Source organism: Pantherophis guttatus, chromosome 7 (assembly GCF_059756535.1).
Source record: "Pantherophis guttatus breed Tessera chromosome 7, ASM5975653v1, whole genome shotgun sequence".
In the NCBI taxonomy this organism is placed as follows: Eukaryota; Metazoa; Chordata; class Lepidosauria; order Squamata; family Colubridae; genus Pantherophis; species Pantherophis guttatus.
The window spans coordinates 40,508,667-40,529,487 of record NC_142069.1 but is presented as its reverse complement, the minus strand read 5'-3'; the positions used below and the strand labels follow the sequence as shown (position 1 = coordinate 40,529,487).

General features: G+C 37.6%; 2 protein-coding genes across 8 annotated transcripts in view; one reads left to right on the top strand and one right to left on the bottom strand.

Moving 5' to 3' along the window:
• The window catches only part of RASSF9 (Ras association domain family member 9), a 31,004-nt gene extending 19,859 nt beyond the window's left edge, over positions 1–11,145 (bottom strand). Inside the window, exon 1 of one of the 2 annotated variants that reach the window (XM_034403758.3) lies at positions 10,895–11,145. In XM_034403758.3, coding sequence (XP_034259649.1) covers positions 10,895–10,941 — 47 coding nt within the window. In that variant the 5' untranslated portion in view covers positions 10,942–11,145. Of the gene's footprint in view, positions 1–10,410; positions 10,506–10,894 lie in introns of those variants that run through there. The other variant, XM_087874052.1, reaches the window with a different exon arrangement.
• NTS (neurotensin) overlaps positions 10,574–20,821 on the top strand; it is a 36,438-nt gene continuing 26,190 nt past the window's right edge. For 2 of the 6 annotated variants that reach the window (XM_087874056.1, XM_034403762.3), the window contains exon 1: positions 10,749–10,942. The gene's annotated coding sequence lies outside the window, so the exon portion shown is untranslated. Of the gene's footprint in view, positions 10,943–20,821 lie in introns of all 6 variants that reach the window. The other 4 variants (XM_034403764.3, XM_087874055.1, XM_034403763.3 and 1 more) reach the window with 4 other exon arrangements.

The following is a 20,821-nucleotide window of genomic DNA, read 5'->3' as shown; positions in this document are numbered from 1 at the left end:
TTGAAAGGAAAATGTCATCTACTAAGTTTATCAACTTTTAAAGTTTCCTCAATATAAAAATAGTTCCTGAACCTAATCATAACATTCTGGATGAGCCTTCCACCCTTTAACCTAAGCCCCTCTAAGGCAACAGTGTCAAAGGTGTTTTAGCTCTTCCAGGAACCACAAACAATTAGGCCTGATACAAGAACCTATCAAGTCCCTGAGACCACAAAGATATAAAATTCAAAGCTAGAAGACTAAAAAATAACTGGGATACTCAACTGCAAGAGACCAGTTCTAACCAGTTTTTGTTCAGAACAGAATTGGATCAATGTCCACTTCAGATGAGATTCATCTCTTTTTTACTCTGGATTACTCAGCTGCTGTCCCTTTGTCGGCTTTCTTTTTATATCTGTTATAAAACACAACTAGTTGAGCTAAATCTACTTCATTGTAACTTTATTGTAAAGCTACGGTACTTAACAGAATACACTACTGAAAATACAAATTTTCCGCTCTTCATCTTTAACTGCTTGCTCCATTAGGATGGGTCCTTCCTTAATTCTTTCTCTGAATTAAGTGAAAGTGACTGCAGGCTCCTGCCCCTTTTGTCTGATTGTTTCCTAGTCAGCATCTCTTCTCCTATTTCCTCAAAGTCACCCATACATTCCATTACGTCACCTTCTTCAGACTCATCCTTCCCTCCCGAGTTCTCAGGGAAAATAGGTTATGGGTTATGAAAACAAAAAGTAGTTCTATCCCTCTCCTCTTCTCCAAGCAGCTTCTTTTAAGCCCACAAAGTGTCTATAAATCGGGTGGCAGCCAACCCTTCCTTGGGAATCTTCTGATTCTCCTCTCTCATATTTTGTATGCCTGATGTGGAAAAAGCTGAATCATTTTCCCCTAGTTGTTCTCTTGGTACATACAATGAACACAGGAGTAGTTGCTTTCTTTTGCCCTGCTCGCCTGTGTACTCTTTTAGGAAATATAGAACAATCCAAAGAAAGAGATATAGACTCTCATTTTAATGTGTGATCAATATAAAATACTTCATTAGCCAAATGTGATTAGACACACAAGGAATTTGTCTCCAATGCATAAGCTCTCAGTGTACATGCAAAATAATACTTTGATATTATTATAATTATTGATAATAATGTCAAGCATGGACAATCAGGAAGCATATGTTCTCTACAAGAATTTGAACTACTAATGGTCAAAGCAAATAGGTGGTAGATAAGAGTCAATGGAATTCAAGGTGGGCAGGATTTAGATCTCTCGTGGATGTGAAGGGACTTCAGACTGATGACACTCTTGACCATTCCCTCAGGCTCAGCCTGGTCATCTCCTACATAACTTGTAATCATTAAGAGCCCATTCCTGTTTCTTTGCTGTAAGGTCATGAGAACAAAGTCATAAGCATTAACAAAATCAAAGTTCTTTGTTCAAGGTATAAAAGTGGTCAGGTGTTTGTATCTTCCCATTATCTACTGAGGATCTCTTTGAATTAAAGATGTAACTTTTTCCAGAACAAACTATATTTACAGAATCACAATTGCAATAGCACTTAGACTTATATACCGTTTCACAGTGCTTTACAGCCCTCTCTAAGCAGTTTACAGAGTCACCCTATTGCCCTCAACCATCTGGATCCTCATTTTACCAACCAGGTTGTTGGTAAATAAGAAGGTTTGGAAGGCTGAGTCACCCTTGAGCCTGGTGATAATTAAACTGTCAAATTGCAGTCAGCCGGCAGTCAGCAGAAGTAGCCTGCTGCCTTCTAACCACTGTGCCACTGCAGCTCTTGTCTTTCTCCCTGTATCCAACCTTTATAACATATGAGCTGGAAACAATTGCCCTACATGGCAAACTCTGGAAGTTTCAGTACAAGTCAATTTATCAAGTGCTGTAAATGGCTATTTGATGATTTAAAAACCCAGCTCTTTACATATCTCCTCCCCATGATGTATCTCTGTATCACATCAGTTATCCTCAATGAAACATTCAATTAAATTTAGTTAATATTTTTTCAAGAATGAAGAGTAATGTCTTAAATATTTATTCTGACACCATAATTAGGCTCTTAGACTGGAAATGCAATCTACATCTAAGATACAGTAGTTTATCTAGTAACAAAACACTGAGAACCAGGAAGCCCTGAATCTAAATTTGAATCCTGGCTGAATAGAATACAGTGACTTGTTTGTTTCCTTATTTATAATTCTCATTTCTATGGCTGTCCACTGGTACATAACTTTGTTCAACACTTCGGCTTCCAACTATTTCTTAAACATTTTCATAAATCCTGGTGTAGTAATGTATGGCCAATGAATACAGAATTCCAACCTTGGTGTCCTATCTACATGAAACAGCCTTAAAAGGTAACATGAGATTAATTGATGGTTGCCTCTCTAATTCATAAGGAAGCAGTGGGAATTGATGTTTGCATGATGTTTGTAATTACAGCGTTTGCATATTATGATGGTTAAGATAATGTCTGTAAAATATACCTTTAAGTATTTATTATTCTTATGTGTTCATGGAACTTTTGTCCCCTATGATGTGAGTAAATAATAATTTTCTGAATATATTTAGCTACTTAATGCCTAAAGGAGCTGCTGTCTTTTAACCTGTGATCCCATGTTTAAAAACTAGGACAGATTCACGCAGATGTCTGCTTTGCTACTGATTCAGTTTTTCAATATTCACCCTGTAATACAGAGACATACTCACATACAGGTGAGTGTTTCTCACATACCTCACAAACAGCCTCTTAGCAACCATTCAAAGTTATGACGCACTCCCCCAAAGGTACTTACCACCTGATTTTTAAGTTTCAATGGCCGCACCTCCCTATGTGATCATGCAATAGCATATTGGGTACTTGGCAACTGGCTCACTTTTATGGTCATTTACAGCCACCTACAATCATGTGACCATGAGTTTTAATATTTTTGCCAGTTTTCAGCATTTACTTACAGTTTCTAACAACAACAACAACAAAATCAATTGGACAAGACAGAATGACATTAATGACCACCATGTTCATTGATTGTGTTCGCTTAACAACCACCACAAAATAAGTTGTAAAATTGGGTGCAGTCACATGGGAACCCATTTAACTACCGCAATGACTTACAACCATAATTTTGGGATCAATTACAGCCATTAGCCAAGGATATCTATTAGCGCCTCCTAATGTGGAAGTTTAATGTTTAATTAAACTCTAATGGCAGAAAGTGAAGAGGAGCTCTCTCAATTCCTAGCAAATAGATGGGGAAGAAATGGAGGTAGTGACAGATTTTATTTTCCTGGGCTCCAAGATCACCGCAATGGGGACTACAGCCAAGAAATTAAAAGACACTTGCTCCTGGGGAGAAAAACTATGGCAAATCTAGATAGCTTACTAAAAAACAGAGACATCACTCTGCCAACAAAAGTGCATATAGTCAAGGCTAGGGTTTTCCCAGTTGCAATGTATCACTGTGAAAGTTGGAACTTAAGGAAGCCTGAGCACCAAAGAATTGAGGCCTTTGAACTATGGTGCTGGTGAAGACTCCTAAGAGTCCCTTGGACTGCAAGGCGATCAAACCCATCAGCCCTAGAGGAGATCAACCCTGACTGCTCTTTAGAAGGCCAGATCCTGAAGATGAAAGTCAAATACTTTGGCCACCTAATGAAAAGAAAGGACTCACTGGAGAAGAGCCTAATGCTGGGAATGATTGAGGGCAAAAGAAGGAGGGGATGACAGAAAATGAAGTAGCTGGATGGAATCACTGAAGCAGTCAGTGTGAGCTTAAATGGACTCCGGGGGATCATAGAGGACAGGAAGGCCTGGAGGAACTTTGTCCATGGGGTCACGATGGGTTGGACATGACTTCCACAACAAGAACAATGTGGAAGTTTAGGTTATTTTTATTATATGGATGTCCCACTCAAGTAGAGTTCACCATTCTTTGGCATACCATCTAGAAGGATTTCAATTCTGAGTTAGTCTAGTTTGTTTTAACAAAAGACTTACAATCCAACTATATGTAATTTTTTTTTTAAATTTGATTTATATGCCGCCCTTCTCTGGAGACTCAGGGCGGCTTACAATGTGCTAAGCAATAGCCTTCATCCTTTTGTATATTTATACAAAGTCAGCTTATTGCCCCCACAACTGGGTCCTCATTTTACCTACCTTAGAAAGGATGGAAGGCTGAGTCAACCTTGAGCCTGGCGAGATTTGAACCTGCAGTAATTGCAGGCAGCTGGTCTTAATAACAGGGTGCTTTAGACCACTGTACTACCAAGGCTCCTAATAATTTAATTAATTATTATGATCCAATGCACTAGATCTTAAATTTTGTAGCTCTTATATACTAATAGTTTAAATTCAGAATGAAATATCTCAGGGCCTACAGTCACTTATCAGATGCTAAAGAATACAAAGGAAGTAGACCTCGATGTGTTCATTAAGACCACACAGAAGAAAACAAGAGTAATAAACTCTGACCTCTTCTCAAGAGGGAAGTTTATATATGTTAAGGGCATAAATATATTCAAATTAATGTGGTTACAAATGCTATGCCACCGTTAACTGAAGTGTCCTTATTAATCTTCTCAAATAGCTCAGATAGATTGGGTCTGCAGAGAACGGCTCCAGAATGCATATACCAGTTTACCCAATAGCTTCTTTTGATGGGAACCTGAAAATGACTACTAACAATAATTTAAATTTGACTAGGCAATACCTTACACAAATATGTTTTTTTAAAAAATTGATTTATTCTAATAAAGCTTAAACAGAATCTAAAAACAGGTATGAATATTAGCTCGTTTTGCCATATCAGTTCATTTCTGGGATCCTTATAAAATTACTAGAACTGCTGCCCAAAACAGCTGGCTTCAGCTGATATACAAATTGATATTTGTTTTGTTTATACTGAGTATAACACTGCAGAAACACATAAATCAAGCAACTTGCAGACATCAAAGGGCACTAAAATCAGAACACTTAAATATTTAAAAGCAATGCACAATATACATTTAAGTATTACTTGTTGACTGTCAAAATAAAGTACTTTTGTATCAACACAAATAAAATCCAACAAAAATGGTTATATGGTCCTAAATTGAGGGCCTCATATGCAGTCCATTTAATAGTTCATCACTATAAAAGATTTCTCTTTTCTGATTCAATATGATGAGCTTTTTTTATACTGCACTGAGTTTTTCATTCTCCTCCTATATCCAATACAATACTGAAGTTATGAACAGGATTTAAGAACCCAAACATTTGGCGGATTCCAGATACACCATAATCTAATTTATTTAGATGTGCACCAATGGTGGGTTTCAAAAAATTTTACTACCGTTCTGTGGTGTGGCTTGGTGGCCGTGGCATGGCTTGGTGGGCATGGCAGGGGAAGGATACTGTAAAATCTCCATTCCCACCCCACTCCAGGGGAAGGTTACTGCAAAATCCCCATTTCCTCCCGATCAGCTGGAACTTGGGAGGCAGAGAATAAATGGAGGCAGAGCCAGTCAGAATTTTTACTACCGGTTCTCTGAAGTACTCAAAATTTCTGCTACCGGTTCTCCAGAACTGGTTAGAACCTGCTGAAACCCACCTCTGATGTGCACCCAAAACTGGGATCTGGAGTTCATATTAATCATAATTTAATTAAAACAGTTGGATGAAAAAGACCATTCATTTCATGATGTGATACCACTTAGCATAGTATTATGTTATTTAGTAGCTACACTAAATTTCAATCCATATCATAAAAACTACATAGAAGTTCTTGCAATTCCGATTAATTATACTTAATGGACAAACGTTCCTGATTATTTCATAAAGGAAATAGAAACTTATAAGAAATTAATCAGTGACCTTCTAGTCAAGAATTGAACTAACATTTTGGCCATTATACAAGCAATATTTTTCCAGGTCATTGTGACAATTTAAGGCATCTACACTGATTTCTACAATTTAATATATATATTGTACTGATAATGGTCAGATGGGAATATATGAAGGACAGAAGTAGCTGTTCCTGAGCTCTTTTGCATATAATTTGTAACAAAAGACATTAACGTAGGACTTTGATGAAAAACAAAGAATGTGTGATTCAATAAAATTTATCTTGTTTTACTGATTGCATTCATAACAGAGTGTTCCAGTCAGTTTATCACTCTTTTAAAAAATCTACAGTAGTTTAACTGTTCACAGGCCTTTCTAACATATAACCTTTAAAAATAAAACTTTCTTGATCTGTGTAGTTTCTACAATACATAATTTTTAAAGAGGTAACAACAAAAACAAAAACACTTTTTGGATCTTTGTTCTGTAAGTATCCCAAAAAATGCACTATTACCTCTTTTTTATGGAAATACATTCGTTTGGGTTACATTATTCACAAATGAATTAAATTTGATTTAATTTGTTTTATGAATAATCAGACCCTAGTGAATTCTGCCTACGGTTTTAGTGATCTTCAATTTTAGAGAGTATGGCATTTTGAAATAAAAGAATCATAACTGTCTTATCTTACACCACTTCTCTCTATAGAAGACATATGTACTGCTTCCTCACTTAAAACTTTCAAATGAGTCAATTCCATTTGTGATCAGTCTTTTTAAATTATTATTAAGTATTTATTTCTGACTATATTGCCTGTAAAAGCTGTAAACATTTTCATGTCCTGTTTTTTCTATCTGTTCTCTATAGGTAATGAAGCATTTTCATTTAGGGCCTATTTTTGGTACCACAGGTATAAGAAAATAAATGCTTCACAGTTCAATTCATTTATATATAAATATTTTATTCACGAATCATTAAGGTGATTCTTATTCTTTCTCTGGATTATGTAAGCTTATCCACAAGTCCATGTAATTTTCTCTACTGGAATGAAATCATTTCCTATCTTCTTCAAATAATACATAATTAAAGCCATGCAGCAAAATATCTTCCTGAAGGTTAAATTAGTTCACTTCCAGATATTATAAAGAATGCTCGCCAGTCTCATCCTCAGAAATCAGTCATACTAAGATTTAACTAATGGGAAAATGTTTTAAAAATTGCTCATTTCTTTGAGTGCCATTTTTATATTAAATACAGTGTGTAAGAGAAGAGAGCAAAATTCTCTGTCTGCTCTACCTCTCTACTCGGAGATGGTTTTTCCTGTTATCTCTCAGCCCAGCTCTAATACTTGGATTTGCATATTAATAAGCAAGAAGCAGACTCATCCCCCCCCCCCAAAGTGGAGTGTTCCAATTCAGGGTTCTAGTCAGTCAGTCATGCTCCATTCTGAGATCCTGTTTCATTCTGGGTCCCACCCCACTTCAGCATTTTTTTAATTCTTTTCTGCCACAGGCATTCAGTACTCAATGGCTATTGAACAAGCACAGGCCTTCATTTGGCAGCATCAGAAGGATTGTTCCTTTAGGTTTCAGCAGAAAACGAGAAGTTGATTTATTTCATGTGTTTCCATGATGTGCATGTTCAAACTTAACTATTTTTTATCCTGGCCTCGTATAACTTACATGTATGTCAGAATTCAGTGGCTGAGCATGCTACTAGAGGGAGTGATATGGCATTCATGCTAAGACAAGTCATATATTTCATGTTTGTTTTCAATTTATCTCTTTTTCAAGTGCTGTTGAAAACAAGCACAACTAACTATAGTTGATTGCTCGGGTTACATTTCATCTCCTACATGCTTTGCTTTTCTTATCTGAAACAAGCTTTATTGTTTTAGCATTGAGAGTCAGATAAGCATAATTTTCAACTTCAAGTCTCTCAAGTAAGGCATCCGTCACAAAAATCCAAGCTACTTAGTAAATCAATCCAGTAAAAAGAAGACTATAATCTATGAATAACACTAAATTATAGCATGTCCCATAGAGAGAGCCAGGCAATAAGCATCACATTCAAGATAAGGGATGCTTTTTCAAAGACATGATGGATTGATCATGCTGGCTATGCCACATGCTTCTGGAGAAAATGAACTGTGAAAACATAATATTCTGTTTGATGCAATGGATAATGATCATGATAGCTTGTTTCAACATTTTGACTACACAATTCATGAGATATCTTAACATTCTTTAGAATATGTTTGTGATATGAAGGCATGATTGGAGATTTTTTTGGAAAGCAACATTAGCACTTACCAGAAAACAAGTAAGTAGTAATGTTGCTTTCCAAAAACATTTCCATTCATGCCTTCATATCTTCACAACTATCTAAAGAATGCTAACGTATTCCATAAAGTGTGTAGTCAAAATGTGAAAAACCACAATTGTTTTAGAACCAGACAACCACTGCTAAAATCACTCAATTTAAAACAAAAATAAAAATAGCTGGATCAGTATTTAGTCTTCATTCCTCATATGTCCTCAGGTGCCGGTTATTAACATAAAAAGAACGTAACAGTCTAACCATATTTATATAATGCAAATTCTAAAACATGTCACCAAAAAATAAAAGTGATTCTGTAACTGAGCAAGCTGTGACACTAGGGCTGAGCTTTTTTAATGTCACAAGTGTTTATATAATCCTTGATAATTAAATTTAATATTCATGTTAATCCAATAAATCCCACTGTTCGATATATGACAAGGAAAAGGTGCCCCATTTCTATTTTGCGCAGAAACATTTGGCTATTCAGTACTGAAACCCCCAGAATGGACGCAGACAACTGATCTAGGAGGCTTCTGCTTATGTTGGTATAATCTCAGACGTGGTTAAAAAGTAAACACCGCAATATTTACTGAAATCAATTAGAATGTATAGATGCTTTGATTTCACTGGAGGCATCTGGAAAAAAGGAATCTATACACCAACCTGTCGCAGTAGGATGATTTGCAAACAAGAATCGTAGATAATGATTTGGTTAATGCATTTCTTGCTAGATATGTATTTTTAAATTTTGATACATCAATAATTGCTATAGCATTTCAAATGTATTTTTAAGACAGTTTCACAAATGTTATTCTGAATTCACAAAAGTTTGCTGAGCTCCCCCCTCTTAGAAACATAACTCGTAGGAGTCTCCGTTTCCAAAAAACATTGGTAATGTTACAGATGTAACACTGTCCAGGCATCACTTGTGTCTAAGCCCTAGAACTACGCATCAGGAAATCCAAAAGCTCCATTTCAGGATGATACTCTACATTCCAACAACAAGCAGGTAAATCCTACTCATAGCCAAATTAAGATACAATGCAGCAAAAGCAAGATAATGATGATCTCATTACCATTTCAGCTTTAAAATATCAATTTTCCATCTCTCTTGGCAGCTCTTGAATGACCAGACATAGATTTGTAGCAGGAGCAGACTCTTGCCAAATTTATTACAGTATAGTGGCTCACTGAAGGATGCTTCTGTCTACTTCATGCCTTTTGTTACTATGCAGGTTTAAAGGAGTAAAATTGATCAAGGAGAATAAGTTAAACGCAGGCCAGATTCTTTGGGCTTTAATAACAATTCTTTTCTCAGGGAAACCAGGGTTAAGGTTAGCCCCAGTCTCATTTCAAATAACCCAAAATAATTCTAGCCAAGTATGTCCTTGGACCCTGCTGAAATTACTTCCAGTGTGTACAACAGTTATGTGGATTCATGCTTGTGTAAATTTATACATAATTATAACCTAAATCAATTATTATTGCCGTATAAGGTTCAACATAAAGTAGAAAACACATCTCAAAATATTGTTTGGTCTACAGCTCTTAGTATCATTGGAATATACCTATCTTCTAGCAGTACCATCTTATCATTTCTGAACCCCGGTACAATGCTGAAGAAAAGTCAAGATACACACAGGTACTGAGAAAGACCAGAATACATTAATTGGGAAAACAGGAAAATTTTCATTATGAAGGATATTTTTCAACAGAAACAAAATAGAAACAAAACTCTAATCGGGATTACAAAAACCAGAAGATAAACCAAGATAACACAGGGATCCCCGCATTAACCTCGCCCTCCCCTTTTGCAGAGGTTAATCTCTCTCACATCAATTGTACACGATGGTATTCCTTCCAACACACTTCAAGATGTTAACCAGCAGTTAAAAATAATTACAAAATTCCAAAGCATACAATTTTCAGGGTGCTTTTCTGGGGGGTGGGTGGGGAGAAGACGGGTAGAAAGAAGCACAATAGGAAGACGGGGGGGCAGAGAAAAACTAACAGAAGCCCCCAATGTCACACACCCTAGACATCTTAAACTTTAAGTTGGAAAGTTGGAAAACGACTCCTCCTCCCGGGAGCGCTCAGGAAAACTTTGGAAAAAGTTTAGGTAGCCAGCAAGTGTTTTTTTAATCCGAATGTTACGAGTCTTCGCCGTTTGCAGCGGGGCCAACAGTCACCCCTTTCCCCTCCTCGCCCCATTTTAAAATAACAGCGCTTTGACGTTTGTGGTGAACTTTCGTTCCAACCTGGGATATTCTGCAATCATCCATTCATCCCGGACGACATTTTAGAAGTAATCATCTCTTCCAAGGCTCAGTTCGCAGGCTAGGCTAATAAGGCGATTGTGCTGCTTAGGTACACAGACCGATTTTATACTCTGCTTCACACACCCCTCCCACCACCACCTTTATTCCCCTTTTGAAAAGAGCAGGCGTAGGAGGAGAGAAACTTTGGAAAGTTTTGAAATTCCTTTGGGAGAAACTCACTTCTACCAGGCAATGGCGGAGCAGAGGTAAAGTGGGTAGCGGAAGGTATACGCCCCCTCCCATCATAACCACTTCAGAGGCATCTGTTTCCAAAAAACATATGTTAACCTTTGGAATACGCGGAGATCTGGGATAAAACTGGGACAGGCTGACACTTGGCTGGAAAAGAGACGAGCAGATCCTCCGACGAAAACAAACCCCGCGCACTCGGACCTAGAGTTGAGGGTTTCAGTCCTCGCCTTACCTATTTTTGTGGCGGGTCTTTAAGAGATTCCTTCCAAAGGGAGACATGGTGAGTCCCAAAGGCAGCAGGAGAACATCAAACTTGGGGACCAGGCTGGTGGGGGCAGTGGATGAGCCGTCTCCCCGCGCGTTTTCAGTTGCTGCTGCTCCCGCAGCCGCTGATCCAGCTTGTTAATAGTCACCCGGCGTAGAAGTTGTGCAATCCGTTGCTAACTTTGAACTCCTGCCTCTTGTTGTTGCTGCTGCTCTTTTGGAGCCCTGCCCAGTTGCGAGCTGGAAGGAGGCATTTAGGACAGGGAGAAGGGAATGAAAGCAAGAACAAAGGGAGGGGGAGGGAAGAAGTGGATGGGGGGGGGGACTCTAATTAGACGCTCTTTCTGACTTCACTAATGAAACACCCATAGCTTGGATAAGACTCAAGACTTGCAGTGGGCAGGAAAGAATTTACCGCAGAATGTACAGCGAGGTCATTGGCAAACTTAACCAGAAGACAAACCGTATGGTTGATCCCTTCTGAGCCAAGGATGACCTTGTCTCTCACAGTTCAGATGGTGTTCCTCTTATCCAGATGAACTTATTGAAAATCCAACCTGATTAGCAAACTTTTGAACTTCATTGAATTCTCCATCAGAAAAAGAGGGGAAAGGGGAAAATAGACCGGGAAGGGGGAAAAAAGGACCCTCCGGTGAAATTGCAGCAGACTCAGATATGATTCCTATAGTCCAGAGGTCTTCAAACTTGGCAGCTTTAAGACTTGTCGACTTCAACTCCCAGAATTCTCCAGCCAACATAGCTAGAATCCATAGAATCCAGGCAGCTTTAAGCCTTGTGGAGTTGAAGTCCACAAGTCTTAAAGCTGCCAAGTTTGGGAACCCCTGCTATAGTCTGTTGCTAGTGTGCAATATGGTTTAAGTTTACAAACCACAGTGGCTTGCTTCATTGTGGTTTGTTTGGGTAAAGCAAGTCACTGATGTATAAACTCTGGTTTATGACTTAGTATGCATGTGAACACAGTCATTGTGGTATATTTAAAAAAAAGAACTATGGGGAAGCAATTCATGGCATATCACAACATGCTAGACCAATCAAAGAGGTCCTAATAGAGGAAAAGAAAAATCTGTTTGTCCTTAAATTAGCAGAATTATGAATGAATTTTATTCCAAAACCAGGTAATATTGCAGAGTATACTTTCCCATTAAACCACATTTCCCCTTTTCGTTCCTTGGAAGAATGACTGAGGGGACTATGAGAAGTTGGGATAGTGACCAGAGAAATATCTTTCCCAGCTCTAGTGATTTGCACTTTTATGTAATACCATATTTTTCCCACTAACCAACTGGAGGATATGAGATCACAGGTTCTCTACTGCTAATGTCAGTATATATAAAAAAAAATTTCCAGGGACTGTGCTGTACAGCAGGAAAAAGTGGCTGGGCCTTCCTGACAGTTTCATGGACTATAATTTTGCAAACAACATCTAGAAGACTGTCAGCATATTATTGTTGTATGATTTTTCATAATTTATTTTCTTTGCTTGGGTACTTTTAATCCTGTTTTCACGGGATTAATTGATAGATGATAGATCAATCAATAGACAGACAAACAGATTGGTTATGGAAGATAGATAGATAGATAGATAGATAGATAGATAGATAGATAGATGATAGATGCACACATGCTTCATGTCATTGTTGACTCCAGTGACTGCCTGGTCCCTAAATTTTCTTGGCAAAATTTCAGAAGTGGTTTGCCATTGCCTGCTTTTTCCTAGGCTGAGAGAAAGAGACTGGCCCAAGGTCACTCAGCTGGCTTTGGACCAAGAACTAGAACCAGTGGTGAAATCCAAATTTTTTTACTATCGGTTCTGTGGGCTTGGCTTGGTAGGCGTGGCAGGGGAAGGATACTGCAAAATCTCCATTCCCATCCTATTCTGGGGCAGCCAGAGATGGTATTTATCAGTTCTCTGAACTACTCAAAATTTCCGCTACCGGTTCTCCAGAACCTGTCAGAACCTGCTGGATTTCACCCCTGACCAGAACTCAGAGTCTCTTAGTTTCTAGCCTGGTGGCTTAACCACTGTACCAAATTTGTTCTATGGTACTCACAAAAATTGATATGATGTAATAAATACATATGGTTGGGAAGTCATTTTGTGTACTACAATTTACAAGATGCAGCTGATCAATGAAATAAAAAAACAGCAGGCCATTTGTTTCCATCTGTTGTTCAAATGGATAGATATAGAATGAGGGATATCCAACATGGTAATGATACTTATAAAAAAAATGGTTTGGTATACAGTTAATGCAAAGTGAAACAACAGTGTGATACGGTTTTTTTAACAAAGCAAATGAAATTTTAGGTAGTAATAACTGAAATATAATTCTTGAGTCATTGGAAGCACTTTTTCCATTTTTGTCTGCTTTATTCACCTGAAGTACTGAAAAACAACAAGATAATTAGGGACCTAGAAGTTGAATTCTATAAAGAAACACTGAAGAATCTGGGAATGTTCATGGTAAGAAAAGACACATGATGAGGTATGATAGGATAGGACCCTCCAAACAACTCAGGGAGAAGGAAACTACACAGAGTAATTTCAAGACCTGAGTCTCTTGCTTTGAATATTTGATTCCAAGCAACTAGTTTAAATTACTAGAAAGTCAATTCCAACTGAATGTTAAATTCTGTAACAGTTAAGAGCATCTTGACAGTAGAACCATTTACCCAGACAGCTAGTGGCTTCATTGGATGTGCTTACACACAACAAGCTAGACAGCCTCCTGTCTAGGATGCTTTAATTTGGATTCCTGGAATCAGGAGAGCAATAGAATGAAGGAACCAAATGTTCACTTCCAAGATGGTGACTAAAATATTTTCGCACTTTGTGAGACAGATAGAAAGAGCACATCCTGTAGCAATATAAATCTTGCATTTTGGAAAACATCTGTGACGCTTTGCATACTCACTAATTAAGAAATACACTTCAGGACTCAATGGACATAGTAGGATCATGGACATTACACTTAACGCAGGAAGTATGAATGGGAGCATGTGCATGATGTTTAAGAGGTTACAGCTCATGTAGACCCTCTGGGAAAGGTGTAGAAGAAGTCTTTACTTTGAAAGTTAATTATATATATGACTCAAGGAATCACAAGTTATTTACCCTTCCTGTGTTTATTTACCCATATGATTAGAGTGCAAAGCTGCTTTTAGGGCCCATTCCATTGCTGGAATGCCATGAGAGCATAACTCAGTAGGAGTCTTTACCATTCTGTTCCACCAATGGGGTATACTTAAAATGGGAGCATATCCAGGTTCCTTGGTGATACCATATTATCTTCCTGTAGTACTCAAAATAATTTTTTCTTCTTTTTAAAACGTTGATATATTTTCCAGTTTGGGTACATGGATTTCAACTTGTAATCTTACTGCTGTTAATGTCAGCATTCCAGAAAATCCCCCAATTCCAAGTAAAGACTCTGAAGCAAGCATTTTTCAAAGTTCTATTTACTAGAATAGGTAAACTGACACATCTGGGAAAATCCGAATTTGAGAGGTCCGGATTTTCCCTCAGTAAGTCAAAACCCCCAAAACCATCCCCTCACTCCTCAGTCGATCACCGTTCCATCTCGAGACATCACTCCGACCACTCCTTCTCCAGATGCAGGATCGCCCTGACCTTGACTGAGAGGAAGAATGCTATTATGTCTACAGACAACCCCTCTACTAAATCCCCCCTCCTACTTTCCCACACATGAGAAGGTGGCAGAATGGAAGCTTCTGGCCTAATATGGCTTCCAAAGCTGACAACTGCCTCATTATAAATTATTATGCTATCCCCAAGCTTGAAATATGAACTTTTAAATATATTATCTGTCAAATAACTTGAGTACATTAAGTACGTCCAATGCTTTGAAGCAGAATTTCCAAGCCTTCCTGCATGTATGATAGCAATAGCATTTAGACTTATATATCGTTTCACAGTGCTTTACAACACTCTCTAAGTATTTTACAGAGTCAGCATCTTGCCCCCAACAATGTATGTCCCTATTTTACTTACCTTGGAAGGATGGAAGGCTGAGTCAACCTTGAAGTGGTGAGGATCAAACTCTTGGCAGTGGGCAGAGTTAGCCTGCATTACTGCATTCTAACCACTGTGCTACCCCTATTAATCCTCAATTACTTCCAGCAATTAGGTACTTCTTAACCACTGTGCCACCACAGTTCCTATCCACTGTTGCTGCTGCTTCCTATTCCAGGAATCTCATCACCGAATATACTGTTTTGGCAAGCCAGTTACAGAGAAGAATGCAGACAGACCTCTCAGTTCTCCTTATGCCAGATAATTTCTGGATGGGAAATCTAGAACCCCAGCTGAATAGATAGAAAGTTTGCAATGCCACTGGAGAGAAGGGAAGAGTTGTGTGGGGCTTCTTTCCATTTTCTTCTGAATGATGTAGTGATTTCTCTGAATTGAGAGAACTGAGAATTAAAAAAGGTTATACTTTGCCCCTTTTCAGTTAACTATTTTACTGAATATGTAGAATAATCTCTTTTTACCTTTTCTGCTGAAATTAATTTAATATAAATAAAAGGATCACTAAAAGCAAAAAGAAAATGGGGACTTGGCAGTTGAATGTAGATGTTGTCTCCAAACCATTTGATCATAAATTTTTGTTCATTTGTTTTTAAAGTAACCCCATTAATCTGCATGCAATGATGTTAACATCTACTCCGTGAATCACCTATTAGTACCAGACATACCCTGCATACTTCAAATTAACGTATTTCAAATTAATGTCATGTCACTAAAGTACCTGAGCTGTAGCTATATGAAGAAGGAGCAGAACTGGGTAATGAAACTGAGAAAAAAGAGCAAGGAGAAAAAGCAGCAGCAACTAAATCCTATAAACTTGGCAATTGATCAGGTGGTTCAAATTTATATACCCACAAAAAGTTTTCTATTCATACAGCTACATTGGAGCTGAGTTCAATCATGGGGAATTTCCTCACTATTCAATAGTGACAAATATTTCCTAACCACCTGAAATGTTTGCCAGTGTTTCTTGGCAGAGAAACTTCATTCCACAGCTGCGAATTTTTCCAATATACATTAACTCCCCTCTCCTCCACCCAACCTTCCTTTTTCTTTGTCTGACTTGAAATATTATGGTCAGATTGTTTCAACAGGCAGTTTCACAATATGACACTTTCTCTTATTACAAAGATAAACAATAATATAAAGCTTCAAAGTATCATTAGCTAAGCTCAAGTCATTTTGCCTGACCCCCCAATTTAAGAAATACATTTCTTACAATGAAATGTTCTTCTTTTTCTAACAACTCAACACATCCAAACAGAAAACCGGAAGTATGGTAGCTTTTCCCTTTTCCTTGCTGAGGAAGGGGACAGTAATCTATTCACCAACAAGTGGAAAACAGCTGGGTTACACTTAGGCTGAATTGAGGTTGGTGTACTGCAATTGGAAGCCAATAAAAGAGAAATAGCAAATACAGATAAATGGGACATATTAAAAATTATCAAGAGGAATTCAAAATGAAATCAACAATGTAGTTGTCAATGGATCTCCCAATTATCTGATGAAAAAATCCATGATATACAGCAAACTAAATTAGAATTATCTCAATATATGGTCAGAGCAGCAAGATTTGCAAAGAGATGGAAAGATTTAATGCTACCCACTATGGAGGAATGGGAATGGTAAACTTGCAGCTTTGTCCGTTTTAGCACCAACGTGTAAAGTTACTGCATTTTCTTCCAACAACAGATAAGCATTGGTTCAAATTGTACAAGATTCTTCTCCATGCTTTCTTTGCTTTTTAAGAAAGGGGTCTCCAACCTTGGCAACTTTAAGACTTGTGGGCTTCAACTCCCAGAATTCCTCAGCCAGCAAAGCTGGAGTTGAAGTCCACAAGTCTTAAAGTTGTCAAGGTTGGAGACCTCTGTTTTATGAGAATATGGGCACATAATATCCATATCATCACCATCTTCCTAGTGTTATTCCTGCAGGTACAGGGTTTACGTTTCGGATTGACAAACACCATCCGGTTCATTGTCTGCATTCTGGTGGAGATGGCTGGTTGCTACCGAAACAAAAAACAAAAACCCTGAATGACTGACCAACTGCCTGGTCCTAACATTGGTTTGATCTGTGTTTGGCTCAGCATACCCTGGTAGGTGGGCAGAATCCAGCAGCACCACTAGCAAGAGCAGACCTCACAGCTAACATAATATCCATATATACAATAATATATATGCTTCATCTGTATATGTCAAATATGACAGTAACATAAACTAGAAGAGTGATGCCAGCTCAGATATTGGCCAGATTAACAAGATCCACATCAGATGTAGGAAGGGCCGGATTTTCCTATAGGGTAACTAGGCTTCAGCCTAGGGCCTCAAGATCAAGAGGGGCCTCAAGATCAAGAGGGGCCTACATTCAAATTGTTAACAAAATTAAAATTACATTTTCACTATAGGTGAAAGGGCCTCATAAGTGGAATAGCCTAGGGCCTCTTTTCATCTAAATCTGGCCCTGGATGTAGGGAAACCAGAACAATCTGATAAGGGGGGTACTGGAGCAAACCATACATGGATGAGACAAGAGATCCTGCAATTGATGGTATGCTCTAGGGGTGGGTTCTACTTACCTTTACTACTGGTTTGCAACGGGGCTGCACGTGTGCTTCTGCGCATGAGCAGAAGCTTCCTGATGATGTTGGGGTCGGTGGGTGGAGCCTCCCACCGGTTTTACTACTGGTTCTATAGAACCAGTCCAAACCGAGAGCAACCCCACCACTGGTACGCACATACATATAGAATCAAAGTCCAGATACATGCAGACATGTATGTCACATAAAGAACTCCATTCTTTCCCTAATGCATTCTGACAGGTACTATACCTCTCTATAATGGCATTGCCTGCAACAAACTGAAGCATTGCAGATGATATAACTGGAAAAAGTGTACTGGTACATCAAAAGTAGATCAGAGAGATTTGCCCTCGGGCTACTTCTAAGATGAGTGGGACATGGCAGAGGTTGCAATTGTCTGTCCTGCACATTCCGATAATAGGGCAATTGGGCAGCCTAGATAAGTAGTCACTCTGGTTAGCATGAGCCAAGGAGAATTCATTTGTTGGTTGCAAAGGGGGAAAAAAGGCCAGAAAAAAAATTATAGTCATACAGCTAACCTGAATTGCTTGAAAAGGCAACAGAATGATGTGGCTGAAAGAATGTCATGGACTATTTGATTCAGGAAAGAGATAGATAGATGATAGATAAATGATAGATTAGATAGATAGATAGATAGATAGATAGATAGATAGATAGATAGATAGATAGAGAGGCAGGAACACATTGCTAGTGTTCAGAAACAAGTATGGACTCTGTACATGAAATAGATCATCCCCCTGCATATGATAGTTGTTAAGCCTAAGATTTTTGAGATATATATATAATTATATGGTAGAGAAACTCCAAGTACAGAAGATTAGGAGTTAGCATAATTAATGGACAGAGAATGCTGACTGTAGGAGGTAAAAATGGAATCTGGGTAGAAAAGAGAAGATGTGTGGGGTGGTGAGCGTAGCATCTTTTTAAACCAGATGCATCTTTTTCTGATTTCTGTGTGAACCTGACGAGCTCATACTGTGTTCATATTGCTGCCCATTCTACAGGAAACCTGCATAACCCTGATTGGGTATCACTGATATCATTTAAGTATCAATGCAAGTGTTCCATCTGCTTATTGTCTGTTTCATTTATGAGATATCAGTAACTTTTAAAACATGGAATATTGTCAGTGGTACTTACCAATTTTCAAACATGAATACAATTAATTTTTTCCCTTATTTTTATTTTTATAAGTGATCATATTCACTATCACCTTCAAAAATGTTCAGCTGCAAAACGTTTTCGAAATAACTCTTTTCTATTCATTCCACTACATACAGCAAGTCTTCCTCAGAATGAAACCTCAACTAAACAGATTAGGGGAAAATTTTTGAAAATTTTTTCAAAAAAAAAAAAAATACAAGCAATGTTGCTTTTTAAATGAATATTTAGAATGGTACTGCATGAAACAGCAGCAACAAGTTTTGATTCAAAGCAAAATGTAATTCAGTCATCATTGAGTTTGGGTGAAACAGAAGCATTCCACTTGTTTATTAACTGGCTACACGTGTCATTTCCTGCCTTAAATAGTGTTTATGTACTTCTAATAGGCATATTTCAGGAAAATGTCCACCAGGTGAATATCTAGAACCAGCTGAACATGTTGCTTTCATTAAATTTTTAAAGGTATAGAGCAATGTTCAAGGCCAGGTGTTAGCAGTCCTAACTAACAATTACGACTGACCTTCCTTTGAAAGATGCAATATTTTCTGGACATGAAGTTTTATTCCAGATGGTTTACAAAATTAAAACCATAATACAATTAAGATAAAAATACAGTCATATGCATTTAATAGCCAGCAATGATAACCAGAGCACATTCCCAGATGCTTAAATCATGGGAGGAATGGAAGAAATTGTGCCTGGTACCTAAAATTAGACATTGGTACCATGGAAACTCTATTAGAATGGGTTCATAGTTGAAGATGCTTTTTATTTCACCTCTAACAAGAAGGGAACAGAGCCTAAACCATCCTGGCTAATGGCAAGAGGATGAGAGCTGTAATAACCAGATTATTTAGCCCTGCATGTTAGGTTTATGTGAGTTGAGTTTTGTAAACTGAGTTCAGTAGGATTTCACTTTCACAAATAGGATGGTAGTCACAAAACAGAATATATCTAATCCCATAATACCTGCTCACTATGTCAATAGTTGTGATCATAGCATCTTTAAATCCTTGTCAAAAATATATAGGTCTATGGCATTTGCAGTCTGGATGTTAAAATATATATTACCTGCTCACATAAACTTTTCAGTTAAATTTGGAAGGGAAAGTCATTGTTGGAAACACATGTATGTATGTGTATATATCATGACTGGCCAATAAATTTTGTACATGTTGTCTACTAAAAGTGGATTTTTGGTTTTAGCTACCTTTTCTTGTTATTTAGTCCTCATTTTCATGTTCTTGTAGGTCGTGAAAATATGAATATTCTTCAATGTAATCCATTACTAGTTGTAATGAAGTATGCAATGGGGCAAAGGATATGAAAGATCCATTTTAAGACATTTTTTTGTCTTGTCTCATCTATAACTTTGATTTAATTAATTTTATATTCACTGAATCAATCAAAGTCATTCTGTGAAGAAACAAAATTAACTGGGAATGAAATCTTAGCACGAGTACAATTTAGTGTGTTTTGCTTGTCTAAAAGATCTAATGTTTGGGTGAATAAAAATGAAATATTTGCCTGAAGACCAATTGATTTTGCATAGATGATACAACAAGAATTCTGTTCAGGACTTGGCTCTGTGTTCTACAGTTCCACAGTAATTATTTTATAACGAGCAAAAATGTAATATGTTTTTTTTTAAAAATTTGATTTATATGCCGCCCTTCTCCGGAGACTCAGGGCGGCTTACAATGTGTTAAGCAATAGCCTTCATACTTTTGTATATTTATACAAAGTCAGCTTATTGCCCCCACAAACTGGGTCCTCATTTCACCTACCTTAGAAAGGATGGAAGGCTGAGTCAACCTTGAGCCTTGGAGAGATTCGAACCAGCAGTAAATTGCAGGCAGCTGTGTTAATAACAGGGTGCTTAGACCACTGTACTATCAAGGCTCTTAACCTATGCATACATTTTTTTTAATGAAAAGTATATCCTAAATTAAAAGGGAAAGAATTAGTTTTGTGATGGTTACTGTTTATAATTTCTATAATTTGCTATTAAAGCATACATACATTTTTGATATGCTTATCCATCATTTTTTTTTGTGAAA